Source organism: Onychostoma macrolepis, chromosome 15, assembly GCF_012432095.1.
Source record: "Onychostoma macrolepis isolate SWU-2019 chromosome 15, ASM1243209v1, whole genome shotgun sequence".
NCBI classification, from domain to species: Eukaryota; Metazoa; Chordata; class Actinopteri; order Cypriniformes; family Cyprinidae; genus Onychostoma; species Onychostoma macrolepis.
The window spans coordinates 9,374,231-9,395,647 of NC_081169.1; the positions used below are offsets into that span (position 1 = coordinate 9,374,231).

At 34.7% G+C, this 21,417-nt stretch overlaps 1 protein-coding gene across 1 annotated transcript in view; it reads left to right on the plus strand.

The window, feature by feature from the left end:
* Window positions 1–21,417, plus strand: part of gbe1b (glucan (1,4-alpha-), branching enzyme 1b) — a 154,430-nt gene that overhangs the window by 16,853 nt on the left and 116,160 nt on the right. Inside the window, exons 2-5 of the mRNA XM_058745129.1 lie at window positions 7,165–7,334; window positions 10,592–10,707; window positions 18,981–19,106; window positions 20,395–20,530. Coding sequence (XP_058601112.1) covers window positions 7,165–7,334; window positions 10,592–10,707; window positions 18,981–19,106; window positions 20,395–20,530 — 548 coding nt within the window. The remainder of the gene's footprint in view (window positions 1–7,164; window positions 7,335–10,591; window positions 10,708–18,980; window positions 19,107–20,394; window positions 20,531–21,417) is intronic.

Sequence of the window (21,417 nt, forward strand, 5' to 3'; positions counted from 1 at the left end):
AGGCAAAGGCTATTACTGCTTTACTGTATTTGTGATTAAATACTGCAAATACATGCAGTATCTAATCACAAATACAGTAAAACTGTAATATTCTAAACAGGTTTAATTAACTGGGATTAAATTAACTCTGCTCTAGTGTCACATCATCCTTCAGAAATCATTATAATATAATGAAAAGGTGCTGGTGCAATGATATTATTGATGGAGACAGTTGTGCTGCTTATTTTTGTACTTTTATTTTATTTATTTATTTATTTTTTTCAGGATTCTTTGATATCCTGACCAGATTTATTTTTATATATAATTTTTTTTTTAAATTTATTTATTTTTTTTTATAGAATTTTGTATGATTATAAATGTCTTGATCAATTTATTGCATCCTTGCTGTAAAAGTAGGACAGCACATTTTTGACAATGAACAATAGATTTATAAATTAGCATTAAAGGGCACCTATTATGCAAAATTCACTTTTACATGTTGTTTGAACATAAATGTGTGTTGGCAGTGTGTGTACACAACCACCCTATTGTAAAAATCCACATGCTCCTTTTTTAAAAATCCCCATATATTATAAGCACTGTCTTAGAGCAAGCCAATCACAGAATCCGTAAAATGTGTCGTCACATTTTACAAGCCCCGCCCACGACTGTTGAAGGACACTGCCGTATTAGCAGTGAGCCGCACACAATCCGCCATGTTTATCTTCATGCTAGAGCATTTAAAAACAGCAATCAAGTAAGAAACGTCTTCTTATTGAAGCTATAGACGTTATTCAGTCCAGAGCAGCGAGTGATTTTCTGCTTTTATTTTATTGTTTGAGTCATACTAACAGCGTACGATGCTGTCACTTAATACACAGATCTAATATAAAAGTGCGATTTTTTTTCCCAGATGTTTGCCTTCAAAGACATGTGGTTTTGTAACTCGCTTGTGCGTTTTTAACATGAACCTGTGTATATGACAGTTTAAGCGCAATTAGACATGAAAGAGAACTTAGTTTAGTGCTCACATGCCATGTGACGGCTGCTTTCTGTGTGCATGTTTCAGATGTGTGCGCTCAGAAAACCGGATTCCAGAAGTTTAAACTGATATGGCTTTAAAACGCATGACTTCAGCACAATATACATTATAATCAAAATCAAACAGATGTTTTTTGGCAGAGATCTGAGATAGGAGCTGTAAAGGCACAGCCCTATTCTGGAAAAGGGGGCAGAAGCTCATTTGCATTTAAAGAGACATGCACAAAAACAGTGCGTTTCTGCTTCCACTCAAAATAGGCATTTTCAAAATGATATAATAAATGATCTGTGGGCTGAAACTTCACAGACACATTTTGGGGACACCTGAGACTTACATTACATCTTGTAAAATGTGGCATAATAGGTGCCCTTTAATCTGGGTTAATAAATGCAGTAAAAATTTTTACCTAATGCATTAACTAATGCTAACAAATGAACCCTTTTTGTAAAGTGTTAAAAGTTCATCAAATGATGAATCATCATGCATCATTTCTTGTCAAGTGCACTTAATTGATGAATCAATCAGATTTAATTCTACTCTGCTGCTGATTGGCTGTGGTTAAAGCACATCATTCATTTCTTTGAAGCATGTAGGATGTTGCTTTTGAGTTTTTGTGAAGATTTGACTGTTCTGCAATTATTTTGTTCTACTACAGCATTTAGTATATATATAGTTTGTGATTCATTTTGGTCTACTTTTGTTCATTGTGATTTTCAGTGGTTGTGATCTACAGGGGATAAACAGAGTTTTGAGAGAGGCCTTTAGTGTACTAACAGTAAGCACTAGACTGACAGCACAGTGAAACCCTCTCGTGGTCTATTGTATCTGTGAATTCCTCCCTTTCAGCATTACAGTTATCAAAGCTTTGCCTTATGTAATTAATCCACACATTTACACAGAAAATTTAGAGACACTTACTGTTAGACTTCAAAATTCTTGCCTGCTGTGAGCAATGTATCTGTTATTATGTATAATCTGTAGGTCAGTGTTTTTGAAAAGACTTATGACAGTTTTGTGTAATTTTAGGTTTTATTCATTTAGTCTGTTTATTCGCTTAAATATACCCTCAGTTACCCTATTGATGGGCTGTGCTTATAGTGTCCATATATGCACTACTGTTCAGAAGTTTGGGGTCAGTAGGGTTTTGTTTTAGTTTTTTTTTTAAATAAATTAGTACTTTTATTTAGCAAAGATGCAATAAATTATTCAAAAGTCACTGTGAATACATTAATGTTATAAATGTGGTTCTGTTGAACTTTTTATTCATCAAATAATCCTGAAAAAAATGTATCACAGTAATTAATTAAAATATTAGGCAGTACAACTGTTTTCAACAATAATAACAATGTTTCGTGGAATCATGATCATGTGACACTGAAGACTGGACTAATGACGCTGAAAATACAGCTTTGATCATGAATAAATTACATTTGATAATGTATTAAAATAGAAAACAGTTGTTTTAAATTGTAACAATATTTCACAATATGACAATTGTACTGCATTTTATCACACAATAAATTACATTTTAAAATATATTAAAAAGAAAAAAAGTTGGTAACACTTTATTTTAAGGTCTCTTAACTAGTTGCTAATTAGCATGCATATTAATAGAATATTAGCCATTTGTTAGTCGTAATTAAGCACATATTAATGCCTTATTCTACATCCCTAATCCTACCCAATACCTAAACTGAACAACTACCTTACTAACTATTAATAAGCAGCAAATTAGGAATTTATTGAGGGGAAAGTCGTAATTAGTAGTTAATAAGTGTTCCCTATTCTAAAGTGTTACCAAAAAGTTATTTCAAATTGTAATATTTTGCAACATGAGAGTTTCACTGTATTGTGACCACATGAAAAAAATGAATTTTGAAATGCAAAAAAAGGTGTTTTAAAGTGTGATATGTCACAATGTAACAGTTTTTACTGTATTTTGATCAAATTATTATCCTCCCCCCCCTAAAAAAAAAATTAAAAACCATAATTTTCGAATGGTACTGTATCCCTAAGAAACTAGGAATTAAGAGTTTCAGGTGTAAAACCTGACTAATTTACAGAGCTTCCTTAAAATCGAATAGTGAGTGATTATTAGTGAGTAATTAAGATTATGTAACAGGTTACAGGTAGTTATACAGTGTCCGTTTACAGGCCCAAGTCAAAAAAGCGCCGACCACATCTCTATGATATGGCTTGATGACTTTTTTCTCTCATTTTGGTATCAATGACAAGAAAACTGGTTAACACTTTAGAATAGGGAACACTTATTCACTATTAACTAAGACTTTTTCCTCAATAAATTCCTTATTTGCTGCTTATTAATAGTTAGTAAGATAGTTGTTAAGTTTAAGTATTGGGTAGGATTAGGGATGTAGAATAAGGTCATGTAGAATAAGGCATTAATATGTGCTTGATTACTACTAATAAATGGCTAATATTCTAGTAATATGCATGCTAATAAACAACTAATTAAGAGACCCTAAAATAAAGTGTTACTGAAAACTGTCTGTCCACTCACATAGTTATGTTTTAGCACACCTCTCCCTAACAAACTGCCTCCAGTAAACACCACTAAATGTGTAGTTTACCGCATCCCTAAGGGTAAAATCAACCGTGAGTGAGCCTGGGGTCCATTCAGCTGCCCAGGGCATGTTTAAGCAGCATCAAAATTTATTCAAAAGAGTTCAGAAAATCAAAACATGTCATGGGACATTTGTTTTGAAGGTGTCTGGGACCTAAATGGACAAGCCCCAAGGGTTCTGCTTGACCATGCCAGGCGTGTCAGCTCTTCAGGCTTAAAGTTCACATTGAGGATGCAGACATATTTTGGCTGTTTGGACTGGAACAGCTTGCCCTCTTCATGCTCGGGCACCATCCAAGAGCTTTGGCCTCTTCTTCATCCCATCAACGTCTCCAGCAGTGGGCCTGAAGGGGCGTTCTGGTTCATAAGTCTCTATACTGTTGGATTCTACTAGCCATTTTTAGCTTTGTTTGTAATTGCTGCTCATTTGCAGAAGTTGAGCTCAGCTTCATCGCACCATTATTGCCCATGCTGCCGGAAACCACCAACTCTTATTGAAAACGAATGAGTTCCAGTTGTTTTATCGCAGAAAATCGCCCTTTGTGTGAATGCTGTAGGCGTTTGACAGACCGCTGAGAGCTTAGCTGTTTAGATTCGGCATTTAATTCTTGTAGCGACGGCATCCAACCAGGGAATATGATAAGCAGCAGGTGGCAAAGGGGATCTTAAATGCTATTGATTGTTTTGAAGAATGAGAATTAGCCACAAGGTGTTCTCTAGTGTGTTGTGAGCACTTACGTTTCAAAAGCAGATGTTAAGTCACTGTTAATGTAGAGCTCTGCAACAGAAGTATTGTTTGTTCAGAAATAAACAAGTAGAACTCAAGAGCTTGTTTCTTTTTTAGCTTTGAAGTACCTTAAATTACATTTTATTAAGTACTTTTGCCTTTGTGATGTTAAATGTCATGGACATTTTCAGCTCATGTTTTCACATCAAGTCATGTGACCTTATTGCCAAAAAAATAAAATAAAGAATAGATCTTCTATAGAATAGATTAGCATCTTTTATAGCACATGAATAGGGTTTAAATGGCTTTTTTAGTATAGCTTTTCTGTATAACACATGATAGTGACATAAATTGTAATTACAGCAATATAAGTACACAATATAGAGTACAAATTATAAATTTGTCCGGGGATCCTGGGGACCCACTATCCTGAAGAGTTTAGCTACAACCCTAATCAAACACACCTGAAGCGGCCAATCAAGCTCCTCAAGACTGCCTGAAAATTGCAGGCAGGTGTGCTGAAGCCGGTTGGAAATAAACTTTTCAGGAGAGTGGGTCCCCAGGAGCGGGGTTGAAGACCTCTGCTCTATGAGACGGGACAAAACCACACAAACTATGTATAAAAAAAATAAATAACAAAAAAATAAAAATAAAAAATGTGGACAAACATAAGCGTTAAGTTCAATATGCAATGTATAGACAGGTGAATCGCTCTTAAAAATGATAAAATTATTATTAAATATTTAAAATGTTTATTTTTTACATTTTTAGTCATTATTAAATATTTAACATTTCACCACAAAGTATAAGGTAAAAATAATTAACAAACAAATAAATAAATCCTATTTGATATAGGTATTGGCAGGTTTTTTTGATGTTCGGATACTGTATTAACATACACATAATACTAAGATGTTGTATTGATTGCAAGCTTTGTTGTGGCCTGACAGCAGTTGGTAAGATGTTGTTGTTCAAGTGTGTTTTTGAAGTCAATAATTTGTGCGAGTGTTTTTCCCCTAACAATGTGTTTCTTGTTAGCTTGTGTGTGCTTCTATACCACACACACAGACATTAGCTATCAGAACAGAATGGCTCTGCAGAATCGAACAAGGAGGTGTTGACTGACTCCACACTTCCTTGATTTGTCGGAGGAAGATCATGTCTGATATGCTTTCCTGATGAGATGGTCTGTCTTGATATGCCATTTTAGAGAACAACAGGTATAGGTGCCTAAGAATCATAAGTAGTCTGTTAATGGCAGTTTATTGGCTGTTGATGGAGACAGGGAGTTTGAGGTCTGTAAGTGCCTGAAGAATAAAATAACCTCAAAAAGGTCATTCGTAGCTTATTGTTAGCACATCAGTTGATTGCTTTATCTACTTCTAGCTGATATTGTGTTGTAGAGTTGGAAATCTTATCACAGTATGAGTAATTTTATATCACAGTATCCATGTATGCAATGTGGTTCAAAGGTTTGCAGTCAACACTTTTGAAAAGTATCATCAAGCCTAACATTTGATCAAACATACAATAAAAACTGTAATATTGTGTAAGATTATTGCAATTTGAAATAACTTAAAAATATATATTTTAAAATGTAAAAAAAACAAAAAAACTCTCAACTTTTATTTTCAACAGCCATTACTCCAGTCCAGTGTAAGATGATCCTTCGGGAAATCATTCTGATATGCTGATTTGGTGCACAAAAAACTTTTCTTATTATTATCAATGTTGAAAACAGTTGTGCTGCGTAATATTTCCATGGAAGTTTTGTAACATTTATAAATGTCTTTATTGGCACTTTTGAACAATTTAATGCAATTTAATTTAATAAAAGTAAACATTTCTTACAAAAAAAACAAAACAAACTACTAACTCCAAACATTTGAACGGTAGTGTGTATATATGTTTAAAAGATTTATTCATTATAAGCTATTATGTTTAGCATCAGTGCAAAAAACCATCTTCTTCGTGTTATAAAACATCTGAGCTAAAAAACAAAAACCATCTTAAATATGTACCGTGGTATAAATAGTTTGGTCATAAATAGTAAAACCGACTGACACATTTTGACTACCAGGTATATATTGTTATACCATCATTCAGCCAGTGTGCTCTGCTTTGAAGTGAAGCTAGCGTATTTGTGAACAAGAAAATGTGAAGTTGGGGGAGTACAGAGCCTTGTGGCACACCTTTGTTGATGGCCAGAAGGTGGGAGGTGAACTTCATCTCCCTTGTAGAAATTCGAGCAGCTGACAGCAGCTGGCTCAATGCCCATATTTCTGTTTAAGAAGGTGGATGATATTGAAAACAGAAGTGAAGTCAAAGAACAGGATGCATGCTTTGGTGTTTAGTGTTTCCGGGTGATGTAATGTGTGGTGTGTCGAAAATGCTGGGTCAATGGCAACCTCCATCAATATACATGAGTGGGCGGCTGTTTTCAAATGCGAACTCAACTTTGAGATTTCAAAGACTATCCTGAGGGTAAATGTGGTTCTTCTGCCAAGGGTTGTTCAATAGGAGGCGTATATAATAATAATAAAATATTAACTTAATAAATAATTCTGATGATGCTTTTGAATGCCAAATAAATTGGTTAACAGTCATTCAGATTTCTCTTGGTTTGTTTTCTCGTCTATTGGGATATACTTGTTTTGTATTTTGCCCATAGCGTCTTTATGTTATGATATATTTACTATGGCTGATGCTCAGAGACATTACACACACTCATGTTTTTGTAGGATTTTCAGCTGTAGAACTTGCTTTAATGTGTGCGATACAGCATCTATTCTGTCTATGGTTGCTAAGAAGTTTTCCTCTTTGTTTTTGAAGGTATGGGCTGTTTGAGAAGCAGCTCACACTCCTTGAGGAGGCCGAAGGAGGCTTTGATCTGTTCACACGCAGCTATAGGAGTTACGGAATACAGCGGATGCCAGACAACAGCTTCGTCTTTAAGGAGTGGGCCCCGGCCGCCGAGGCTCTGTTCCTCACTGGAGACTTCAGTACGTCTTTTCTCATTCTAAGGCCTTTTCCCTAAAGCCCTAGGCGCTTGCCATCTTCCCGTCGGGTAGTACTGCAGTGATTTTTGTTAGATCTTGAATCCCATTAAAATTAGGCGTTAAGCAAAAATACAATATTAAGTTAACTTCAGCCAAAGCTAAGTTAAGAAGCTAAATTTCAGCTAAATGGCTCATTTCACATTTAGTAAAATTAGGATGTAAAATACAAGTTTAATCAATAATGATTATTTTAATGTTAAAAAAAAATTATAATAATATTAATATGGTGCTATATGTTTAAAATGTAACACTCATTGTTATATAATATGTATAGTAAAGTAAAATAATTGATTTAGTACTAATATTTAATTTATTACACAAGTAAAAGTCTGTGCACATGAATAATGATTATTTGATTTATTTTCAAATGTTTAAAAATAAAATGGTATATACAAGACATTAATAATTATTATTTTAATGGCTTAAAATATTAAGCTATACAGTACTTGTAACAAAAATGCAACAGTTTTATGTAAATAATAAAGCAAAATATTTCAGATTTTGTAGTGATATTAAAATGCAATGTATAAGTGTAATACTTTGTACATTTAATAATGATGATGGCTTAAAATATTAAGATATACTGTACTACACTTACAATGCAACAGTTTTATGTAAATAATAAGGTCAAATATTTTGCCTATTTTCAGATGTTGTATATTCAGTAAAATTAAATATAATCTACAATACACTGTACATCAATATTGATTATTTTAATGGATTAAAATATTAAGCTATATGTGCTACACTTAAAATGCAACAGTTTTACATAAACACCAAGGTACAATATTGGACTTATTTTCAAATGCTGTATGTTGAGTAAAATTAAAATGTATAAGACTGTGCATCAATAACAATTCATTTAATTAATTTAAATAGTAAGCCATACTGTACAATATATAACATGCAAGACAGTTTTATGTAAATAATAAGGTAACGCATTTGATTTATTTTTAATATTTTGTGTTGTGCAAATAGTGGAGCGTTATATAAAAGGTGTTGTCAAAAACTTTTCAGCTTTGTCACAATTTATAATTCAGAAAGTTTTGTTATTGTAATGATATTTTGTTCCTTTGCAGAATTCATAAATCATACAAGAGTTAGTCTGCCTATTCATCTGTATCTTATGTCAATTTGTAGTTGACTGTTTGTTCTCTTTGACAGATCTTTTTTTCATCTTAAACCAGATGAAAGAATACTGTGTTCAGGTTAAGACAAAAAGAAGAATCCCTTCAAGGTTATCTGAATTGCCTAGAAGACCAAATGTAGTCAGTCAGTCAGTCAGTCAGTCACTAAGGGCCTTTCTTTTGAAATCTTTTGTTTGTCAAAAGTCTGGCGTAATGATTTCTCACCAAGAAAGTGCATGAATGCAGGATTTGAAGGCATTTGCTTGTCTTTTCTAGTCATTAGGAAGTGCAAGGTTTTTTCTTAAAGAAGTAATGAGCCAGACTTTACAGACTGCAGGCCAAATTCTGTACTCTTTGATCACATGGCAGAACTTACATTGCTTTTGAATAAACAAATGGTTGTTAGTAATTTTATCAGAGAGAATGCAAATTAGGCAACAGATAGATAAGCATCACTATGACTGTTTCTCAGGATTTTAACAAACTCCTAACACCAATTATTAAAATTCGGCATACAGTGTGCAAAAGACATGAATTCTAACTCAAATCATGTAGATTGTTCAAAAAAACTGGCAGCTGTGGTCAAACATTCACAGGCATACTGGTATATTTTACAACTTAGAAAATGATGTAATGTTAATATATAATATAATTTAATTAATTAATTAATATATGCTAATTAACATTAATTACCACATTGATATACAATGTGATAACCAGCATAATAATGCACAGGTTCTAAAATAGAAAACAAAGACAAAACACGATCAGAGTAATACGATACTTCAATAATGCACAAAAAATGTATCACAAAGCACCCAATACATTACGGATAACATAAATATTAAATATAATGAAATAAATAATGTGTCCTTTTACTGTTTTCAATCGTAATGGTAATTAATGTTATTCATTCACAGAAGCTAACAGTGTTTCACTATGAAAATAATTATAATGCTCTGTTAAACCAATTTACAATTTTTCACCTTATATGCCAAGAGAACTTGTAGTTAGGTTTTTTTTGTTTGTTTTTTTTTACTGTAGCATTTTTAGAATTTTTCTCTCTCTGTTACAATGCACTTTTTTTATCCCTCTGGTGCACCTTGTGTGGTGGTCAAAAATTACATTTTATTTTCAAATAAATAAATTTACTATGTTTTAGTTTGATAGTGTTTTTTATTTAATATTTAGAATTTTTAGGGGATTTTATGGTATTACATTTTTTTTATGCAATCATTAATAACCACTTTTTGAGCATATTATTGTTCTTTATTATTGCTTAATTATTTTTTTCCTTTATTATTAATCTGCCAAGTGTCTTCTTTAAAAGAGACCAAACCTCTGTTTATGAAAAATGTGCAAAAATACTATTTTTTTTATATATAAAAATGTATTTTCTAAAATATGTTTTACTCTAAAACTGTGGAAAAATAAACCTGAAATGAATCAAAGCCATAAATCTAAACAAGCTGTGTTCTAACTTTGAGGTTGATATCTCGAAATGACCCGAGAGCACCATCTATATTATTCATTTAATTTGTAGCTTAATTAGTATGCTGTATTTTAGTTATTAGACATGTTTTCACCATAAAACCTCTCGACCCTTTCTTAGTAGCCACCATTTTGGAAATGTTGTCAAATGATGCTATTCACTGAAGTCAGAATGAATTGGAATCAGTCGACCCCAAGTCTGATATCTGATTTCATAGGATCATAGTTTCAGTGGTTATTTTCAGATAAGGTGGTAGAATTCAATTTTATGGAGGTTTTCAGGAGATGCTAGAATGAAATTTTATGGTTCTGAACAGCTAACCAATCAGCAAGTCCTTTTTGAAAACATGTAGTTTTGCACATCCCTATTTCCGTTTCCCTAGCAACCACTCAGAACACCCTAGCAACGATGCAACATCACACTTAAAAGCACTCATAGCATCTTACCAAACACATCACATCGTCCTTGCAAGTTTTACACAGACAAAACCACTCACGTTTTCTTCAAAAAATGCGTATGTAATATTATGTATCGAGCAGGGAAAGTTTTTAACTGCGATTCCTTTTTTTTTTTTTTAATAGATGGCTGGGATAATTTTTCACATCCCTACACTAAAAAGGACTTTGGGAAATGGGAGCTGCACATACCCCCAAAAGAGGACAAGACACCTGCTGTCGCTCATAACTCCAAGATGAAGGTGAGCAGACGCATTAGCTGGTTTGTTTACTTCATTAGCCTGAATGAGGCGCTGAGGTATTATGAAGGCTTTATTCGCTGTCAAGATGGCTTTAATATTCAGGCGTTTTATGGATGGCGTGTCAAAGTTAAAGATATAGCAACAGATGTGACTTTCAAACCATTTGATGCTCTTCAACAGCATATGTTTTTAATAACGCCGCTCCAGTTTGGAGCTTCACACCCATGAGGTTTAAAACACAGAGCTTTAATTTTAAACAAATTGAAGCGTGGTCCTGTGGGATCGGTTGGACTCTTCACTCAGTTCGAGATTGTGCATTCAATTAAAGTCAACAAGCTGAATGGACTTTATTTACTTTAACACACATATTCTTGATATTATTGTGAACGATTCATCCATGCGTGATATTCTCGCATCAATATGTAACAACTTGCTCTGCTGCTTTCTATCATCTATAGGCCACACTGGCAACTTAATTGGGTCATTTTGGGTCTTTTGATTGTAATAATGTATTGGTAAATATTGAAATTACACACTGTAAAAAAAAAAAAAAGTTGAGACAACTTAAAATTTTAAGGCAACCAGCTTCAGCAGTTTTTTGAGTTTTCTCAACTTGTCGTTTTAAGTTTATACAACAAAAATGTGAGAATCTCCCACAAAAATAAGTTGAGCAAACTCAAAAATCTGCTGAAGCTGGTTGCCTTAAAATTTTAAGCTGGCTCAACTTTTTTTTTTTTTTTTACAGTATTACCACAATTTTAGGAGTTATCAAATCTGATATTATATTATAACGAAATTTACATAATATAATATACATTTTCGTAATACTACATGGCACACATACTATTCATTTTAATTTTTTTGTTCTACACATACATCAAATTTAGTATTACAACAACTTTTAGAGTTATATTGACATTTCAATATATTTCATACCTCTAAAAAATGTGGTAATACTAGACGGCCCTGATAAATCATGTCAATGACCCATTTGCTGGCTATAAGCTGAGATTCATTTCTAATCTGCTTACAAAGCCGGTTCTGTATCTCTGTGTTTAGTCCAGACTCTTGCTCTCCTGCTGTCATTATGTTGTGTGACACGCTGGCAGAGGCTTGATTGATGGCAGGTAGATGCCACTCACTGGGCACAGGCTGCTTTTCTGGTTGCTTTGTTCCTGTTGTCTTCTTCAGGTCAGGCTCTGGACGATAAGAACCAGATGCAGACCCTGGCCCTGTCCCAGTTCAGGCCCTCAGACTGGACTCGGATGAGTTGAGTGTCAACTGGATTATGTTCCCGGTGAAAAGTGTTCCGGCCAGACTTTAATTATGCAGGAAGTGGACTGCCCTATTCTTTTTTGCTTCACACCACAGGCTCATATCATGATGGAGAGACAAAGGGTTGTTGTTACAAAGGGTGTTTTATGCACCTGTTGAATAAATTCAAGGCATTTGTGGTAATATAAGTCAGAGATAATACCCATACTATATACAGTGGGGCAAAAAAGTATTTAGTCAGCCACCGATTGTGCAAGTTCTCCCACTTAAAAAGATGAGAGAGGCCTGTAATTCATCATAGGTATACCTCGAGACAAAATGAGAAAAAAAAATCCAGAAAATCACATTGTAGGATTTTTAAAGAATTAATTGGTAAATTCCTCTGTAAAATAAGTATTTGGTCACCTACAAACAAGCAAGATTTCTGGCTCTCACAGACCTGTAACTTCTTCTTTAAGAGGCTCCTCTGTCCTCCACTCGTTACCTGTATTGATGGCATCTGTTTGAACTCGTTATCAGTATAAAAGACACCTGTCCACAACCTCAAACAGTCCAACTCCAAACTCCACCATGGCCAAGACCAAAGAGCTGTCAAAGGACACCAGAAACAAAATTGTAGACCTGCACCAGGCTGGGAAGACTGAATCTGCAATAGGTAAGCAGCTTGGTTTGAAGAAATCAACTGTGGGAGCAATTATTAGAAAATGGAAGACATACAAGACCACTGATAATCTCCCTCGATCTGGGGCTCCACGAAGATCTCACCCGCTGGGTCAAAATGATCACAAGAACTGTGAGCAAAATCCCAGAACCACACGGGGACCTAGTGAATGACCTGCAGAGAGCTGGGACCAAAGTAACAAAGGCCTCAAATCCTGCAGTGCCAGACGTGTCCCCCTGCTTAAGCCAGTACATGTCCGGGCCCGTCTGAAGTTTGCTAGAGAGCATTTGGATGATCATATGGTCAGATGAAACTAAAATAGAACTTTTTGGTAAAAACTCAACTTGTCGTGTTTGGAGGAGAAAGAATGCTGAGTTGCATCCAAAGAACACCATACCTACTGTGAAGCATGGGGGTGGAAACATCATGCTTTGGGGCTGTTTTTCTGCAAAGGGACCAGGACAACTGATCCGTGTAAACGAAAAAATGAATGGGGCCATGTATCGTGAGATTTTGAGTGAAAACCTCCTTCCATCAGCAAGGGCATTGAAGATGAAACGTGGCTGGGTCTTTCAGCATGACAATGATCCCAAACACACCACCCGGGCAACGAAGGAGTGGCTTCGTAAGAAGCATTTCAAGGTCCTGGAGTGGCCTAGCCAGTCTCCAGATCTCAACCCCATCGAAAAGTTGAAAGTCCGTGTTGCCCAGCGACAGCCCCAAAACATTACTGCTCTAGAGGAGATCTGCATGGAGGAATGGGCCAAAATACCAGCAACAGTGTGTGAAAACCTTGTGAAGACTTACAGAAAACGTTTGACCTCTGCCATTGCCAACAAAGGGTATATAACAAAGTATTGAGATGACATTTTTTTATTGACCAAATACTTATTTTCCACCATAATTTGCAAATAAATTCTTTAAAAATCCTACAATGTGATTTTCTGGATTTTTTTTCTTCTCATTTTGTCTCTCATAGTTGAGGTATACCTATGATGAAAATTACAGGCCTAGGACAATTAAAGCAAGAGGTGGCACCCAATGTATAGGATTGCAAAATTACATTTAAAAAATAATTAATATTTATTTTATTTTATGTATTTATTTTATTTTATTTTATTTTATATTTAGTTTTATTTTATTTTTTTCAATTTGTTCCTCCAGAAATCATTCCAATACGCTGATTTGGTTTTTAAGAAACATTTCTTACTATTGTTTGTCAATTACAGTTTTGCTGCTTAATGTTTTTGTAAAAACCATGATACCTTTTTTATTCAAGATTATGTAATGAAAAGAAAGTTCAAAAGAACTAAAAATCTTTTATAACAATATAAATGCCATTAATGTCACTTTTGATAAATTATGTGCATCCTTGCTCAATAAAGTAATTAATTCCTAATAAATAAATGAATAAAACCTTACTGACCCCAAACTTTTGAATAGTAGTAAGAAGAAATCCGTTACAAAATGTCATCATGATAGCAACAGAAATATATTCTTTAATCAAAATAATGCAAAACATTTCCTGGTGAGGTCAGAAATATTCATTGCCAGTAAATGTTTCCAATAAACCTGTGACTGGACCCTAATATGACAATACAGCAAAGTGACACACATTAAATGAACTCAGTAAGAGTTTTGTCATCATCCATTTATCCTCCACCTCACCCTGCTTTCATTGACACCATGTGTCTGCTATTTTCTGCTATTTTCTCTCCATCAGTCGGTCTGGCTCAGCATCTGTCCATTCTCGCACTCTTTTCTGGGTAATTATATAAACTGGCAAACCCGTGGTGTGGCGGTTTGGCGCTCCCGCATGTCCTCGGGTGAGAAGCCGCTAATGATTGAGCCCCACTGGGACGCTGCTCTATAGGTCACCGGCAGGTGCCAATGGCTCTGTCATTACCTCTCGCTGGCAGCTTATGGAGGGGACCATCAAATGATCCATTTGCTTTTTTGGCCCGGGAAAGAGGGAGATAGGGAGACTCAGGATGGAGTGCTCCCGCGGGTGCATTCACACGGTGAGAGACGCTCTGTTATCGATCTGCTCTCCTGTACTGACAGTTGCGTGACTGTGCGCGGCAGCGGGAGGAAGAGAAGAGCGGAGCGACTCTGAGTGAGTTAGACTGCAGTTGAGCACACACCGCTCTCTTCTCACTCTTGTTTGGAAAGCGTGCTGGAAACCGAGTGCCTTAAGCTAGTTTACTTCGAGTGTGGTTGTCAGGTTAGAGCAAAATTTAGGTTATGTGAATAATCATACCATTTAGTATGTTTTTAAAGACATTTGGTTTACAAGGACACAGGAAGACGTGCCCTCATAAACCATGTTCACAAACGCTCTCAGAAAAAAAAGGTACAACAGCTGTCACTGGGGCAGACTCCAAAAGTCTTTTTTTTTTTTTTTGTACATTGTTGATATTATCATGTACACTTTAGGTACTGATGCGTACCCTTAAGGTACCAGTATGGACCCTTTAGATACAAAGATACCTTTTGAATAGGTATCATCCCAGTCACTATATATTTATTTATATATATATATGTGTGTATATGTTATTTATTATAATTTTTTTATACAATGTATAATGTTTTTAAAAGTACTGTGAAATATTATTACAATTTAAAGTAAATATTGTCTGTCGTAATATATATTCATACATAATATTAATTAATTATTCCTTTGCTGAATTATCAGCAGCCATTACTTCAGTCTTCAGTATTACGATACTTTAAAAATATTTTTAATGAATCGTTCAATAGCATTAATATAATATCTCCATTATTGTGGTTTCAAAGAACAAGAGATACCCAGCAGATTTTTGAGTTTGCTCAACTTATTTTTGTGGGAGATTCTCAAATTTTTGTTGTAGAAACTTAAAACGACAAGTTGAGAACTCAAAAATCTGCTGAAGCTGGTTGCCTTAAAATTTTAAGTTGGCTCAATTTTTTTTTTTTATTTATTTATTATACAGTGATTCTCTCTACAGGGTATACAGGTGCATCTCAATAAATTAGAATGTTGTGGAAAAGTTCGTTTATTTCAGTAATTCAACACAAACTGTGAAACTTGTGTATCAAATAAATTCAATGCACACAGACTGAAGTAGTTTAAGTCTTTGGTTCTTTTAATTGTGATGATTTAGGCTCACATTTAACAAAAAACCACCAATTGACTATCTCAACAAATTTTTAGTGAATTGTTGGCCTTCTGGAAAATATGTTCATTTACTGTACATGTACTCAATACTTGGTAGGGGCTCCTTTTGCTTTAATTACTGCCTCAATTCGGCGTGGCATGGAGGTGATCAGTTTGTGGCACTGCTGAGGTGGTATGGAAGCCCAGGTTTTTTTGATAGTGGCCTTCAGGTCATCTGCATTGTTGGGTCTGGTGTCTCTCATCTTCCTCTTGACAATACCCCATAGATTCTCTATGGGGTTCAGGTCTGGTGAGTTTGCCGGCCAGTCAAGCACACCAACACCATGGTCAATGAACCAGCTTTTGGTACCTTTGGCAGTGTGGGCAGGTGCCAAGTCCTGCTGGAAAATGAAATCAGCATCTCCATAAAGCTTGTCAACAGAAGGAAGCATGAAGTGCTCTAAAATTTCCTGGTAGATGGCTGCGTTGACTGTGGACCTCAGAAAACACAGTGGACCAACACCAGCAGATGACATGGCAGCCCAAATCATCACTGACTGTGGAAACTTCACACTGGACTTCAAGCAACATGGATTCTGTGCCTCTCCACTCTTCCTCCAGACTCTGGGACCTTGATTTCCAAATTAAATGCAAACTTTACTTTCATCTGAAAAGAGGACTTTGGACCACTGAGCAACAGTCCAGTTCTTTTTCTCCACAGCCCAGGTAAGACGCTTCTGACGATGTTTCTGGTTCAGAAGTGGCTTGGTAGCCCTTTTCCTGAAGACGTCTGAGCGTGGTGACTCTTGATGCACTGACTCCAGCTTCAGTCCACTCCTTGTGAAGCTCTCCCAAGTGTTTGAATCAGCTTTGCTTGACCGTATTCTCAAGCTTGCGGTCATCCCTGTTGCTTGTGCACCTTTTCCTACCCAAATTCTTCCTTCCAGTCAACTTTGCATTTAATATGCTTTGATACAGCACTCTGTAAACAGCCACACCTTTCAGTAATGACCCTCTGTGACTTACCCTCTTTGTGGAGGGCGTCAATGTTTGTCTTCTGGATCATTGCCAAGTCAGCAGTCTTCTCCATTATTGTGATACAAAGAACAAGAGATACCCAGAATTTATACTGTGTGGATGGTCATTTATTCAAACTCAAATGTAAATATTCTAATATTTTGAGATACTGATTTTTGACTTTCATGAGCTGTAAGCTCTAATCATCAAAATTAAAACAAAAAAAACTTTTGAAATGTTTTACTTTACATGTAATAAATCTAAAATATATGAAAGTTTCACTTTTTGAAATGTTACAAGAAAAAAATGTAAAGAAAAACTTTTTCACGATATTCTAACTTATTGCGATGCACCTTTATATAATGGAATTAAAATTCCCTAGGGCTAGTATTCTAGTATTACTGCAATTTTTAGAGTTATATTGTATTGTATTGTATTGTATTATTGGAATTTACAACCCCTTTTCAGTTCTGGTGTCTGTAGATCCTGTGCTGCCCCTCTGTTGCACATCTACACTTCTACAGATCAATGAAAAAACACACTCTGACATTAAATTCACACAATGCCTTCGAATGCCCTTTAGAAAGGATAGCTTCTGTATAGTCTAATCTGAGACACATGATGAGTTTTTAATATCTGCGAGTGAATAGTTTTGCTCTAGCTATAAATAACAATGCCGATAGTACACAAAGGATTAAATGACCCTTTCCGTTTCTGATCAATGCTTTTGTGCTGGGTAATAGCTTTATTTTAGACAGCTCTAGAGATCTTCTTCTCCATGAGGAAAACACAGTGTGGCATAATAAACTTTTCCTGACATGGTTACAAATCAAAATTCTGTCATTATTTACTCACTCGCATGTCATTCCAAACTCACATCAGATTTTTTTTTTTTCTTTCGTGGAACAGAAATAAAGTAATTTAGCAGAATACTTATTTCCATACATTAAAACATACATTTTTACATCACAAAAAAGTTTACATCTCTCAATGTTTTTTTTTTTTTTTTAGAATCGCAAGTTCTCTCGCAATTCTACAATTTATATTCTCACATCTCACAGTTGTAATTTTTATTTTCCCTCATAATTCTAAGTTTATATCTCAAAATTCTGACTGCTTACAAATCAGAATCCTGAGTTTGCAAATTCTCAATTCTGACTTTTTTTCCCCTCACAATTGTAAATTTATATCTCACATTGTGTAGCATAATAATTTTTTTTCTGGACATGGTTACAAATCTCTTCAGTAAATAACACAAATTCTGTCATTATTTATACATATAAACCAAAATAAGTTTATTTATATGTATTAAAAAAAAAAAGTTTGTTTATCAGAATGTCTAGCCTGATTATTTCCATTCTTTAAAACATACGTTGACCACAGCTCCAAAAAGCATTGTTAAAAAAAAAAGAAAAGAAAAAAAACATTTTGTCATTTTGGGAGCTCGACAGCCCTTGTCCCCATTCACTTCCATTATATGGAAAAGAGCAGCCTAGACATTCTGCTAGATGTCTCATTTTTTTGTGTTCTCTGGAAAGTCATAGAGGTTTGGGGGACTTGAGAGTGAGAAAATGGTGACATAATTAAAATTTTTGAGTGAGTTGTTGCTTTAAAACCTGGCACAAACATAAGTTCCCATGTAATCTTTCCTGGCCTCTCTGTCTATAGTTGTAATCTAGGGCATATTGGTAAAAACAGAAAGTGTTTGATCTATTATTCATGTTACTCTTTCAAGTTTGTATGTATATGACTGTAAAGCAAGTACCAAGCTCAAAAATATAAGTAAACACAAATGTTTCCCAGAATCATTGCACATTTATTGCCACACTCTGTGATTGTAAATTGGTTATAACATTAATAACCATGCAGTTCTCTCTTTAAAAATACTCATATACCATTCAGAAGCTGCTTGTTGCCACAAATATTTTTTGCAAGAAACCAAAAGTCATATTTTTTTTCAGTATAAAACCTCTTTCACCTCGAGCAGTCAGACTGAACTCAAACGTCCTCTTTGCTTGTACCGTGTGACCTTTCTGCATGAGATTGGCCCTTTATCCCTGCTCTCTGGCAGCTGTAAACACATTTTCTCTTACCTGCATTACCCAGCGCCCTTTGCTTGTGCCCACGTCCCGACCCTCTCTCTGTGCCCTTGCCGTTACATCCCTCATTTGTCTCTCTTCCCAGGTGGTTGTTCACACCAAAGCAGGTGAGCGGCTGTACCGAATCTCACCTTGGGCAAAGTATGTGACCAAGCACGAGAAGTCCATCATCTATGATTGGGTACATTGGGACCCTCCTCAACCTTACATTGTAAGTGATTATTTCCCCCCAGCACCCAACCTTTTATTTTGTAGTGAACTATAATGGGTCCTCAACTTTTAACCCTTCTATTTAAGTATAACTATGTACATATAACAGATCCTTAATTTGGATGACCATGTAAGTGAGAATAAATAGTATGGAAGTTTATTTCTGCCACTTAATAAAAATGTAAAAAAAAATAAATAAAAAAGGTTATTGTCTTTTTATCTCTCAATTCTGACTTTTTAAAAGGAATTGCAAATTTATGTCCTAAAGTTCTAACTTTTTCTTTAATCAGAATTCTGAGTTTATGTCTTGCAATTCTAACTTTACTTAAATTGGAATTCTGCGTTTACATCCCGCATTTCTAATTTTGAACAAAATTCTAAGTTTACATCTTGCAAATCTGGCATTTTTGTCAATTTTTTTTTTTTTTTAATTTTGGCGTTTTTCTCTGAATTTTGATTTACCTCTCGCAATTCAGTTTTTTTTTTTTTTTCTTTTTCTTGTAATTCTGAGTTTACATCTCACAATTCTGACTTTTTTCTTGTAATTCTAAATTTACTACTTGCAATTCTGCCATTTTTTGTTCTTTTTTTTTTTTTCGGAATTCTGAGTTTGTATACCACAATTCTAACTTTTTTTTTAAGCCGAATTCTAAGATTTTTAGATCTCGCAATTCTGGCATTTTTCTCAGAATTTTGAGTTTACTGTACATCTTGGAATTCTGACTTTTTCTTTCTTGGTATTCTGAGTTTACATCTTGCAATTCTGATTCCCACAATTTTTTAACTTACAATCCCATATCCCAAAAATTGATGTAATTGTGAGATAAAAATATGCAATATCCTTTTTTTATTTTTTTTTATATATATTTTTTATTCCATGGCAGAAATTTGCTTTCATAAAACAGTACTCTAGTTAGGGCATGTGTGTGTACTGTATATTCCCTATTAATTAAAGTTTCCAAGCAAAGCAAACTGTTTCTGAAACCAGGAGGATGAAGAAAACGTCTTTATGAATACAACATGAGCCATTTCATTGCTTTCTACTTGGAGAGTAATTTTGCTTTAATGTCAAGTCAAGCCTGTGAACATCATCTCCTCAGACTATGAATTATATATGCCCGTTAATGTCCTCCAGTCATGAGTCATGATTTGGTGAGATTCCCCAAATTAGCTACTGTCAGCTCTGTTCAGCGGCTCCATCTTATCTTCAGTTGTATTGGCATGTACTGTGATGTTAAATCTGGAAGAAGAATTATTCCAGAGATACTTCCCTGCTGTTTCTGTGCCAGCACAAGCACCCTCGTCCGCAGAAGCCCAGGAGCTTACGGATATACGAGTCCCACGTTGGCATTGCTTCTCCGGAGGGCAAAGTGGCATCCTACAGCAACTTTACACACAACGTGCTGCCTAGGATCAAAGATCTTGGTAAGAGACTGCATCGTTAACATATTAAACGGTGTTATTAAACACAGCTTTTATTTTATTACTTTGTGTTGTGATGGATTTTTTTGTTCTTGTTTTGATTGCATTGCTTTTATGTTGGTTTTATTTATTTTATTTTTTTGCATTGCCTTACAGTAATTATTGTCTTTGTCAGCAACGTTTTTTTTTTCAAACAAAGTATTTTATCCGTACATTATTTTTTTTTTTTGAACAGTCTTTATTTTACTGCTTTATTTAGTTTGAGTTTTCCCCAGTTTTGTTTGCCTTGGTTTTATGTTGGTTCCTTTTTCTTTTTTTTTTTTCTTCTTTGACAGTTTTACAAACGCTTTAAACATTTCTTAAAACAAATTGCTTTAACCACACATGAATGTGTCCCTTGACCGATTTAACATTGATATGTTTCTCTGTGGCCTTTTGAAACAAAATGTTTACACAGTTGTCTCTCTTTATTGCTTTCAGTTTAGAATTTGGCACAAGTTTTAATACTCTTTCTTTCTTCAAATCATTGTTTTAGCTAAACTTTTCAAAAGAAAAGACATTTCAGATGGCAAAGATAATTACTACATAATGTTATGCTCTTAGAGAGACACTTTCATTTTTCTCTGCTTACAAAAAACACAATGGGCTTCATCAGTAGCAGGTCTGTAAAGCACTTTATTCTTTTTGATGCATTACAGAGAAATACTGAAGATAGAGTATTACCATGTTTTTTGGAGATATACCATGATCTACCTTGCAGTACTATTAAGGTGCTAAATTAATATTTTGATCATTTTGTACAATGGTATATATCAAAGTACTATCTTCCAGTACATCAATGTATGATGGTACCATCCCAGTACATTTTTGTAAGGATACAAGCATTATTT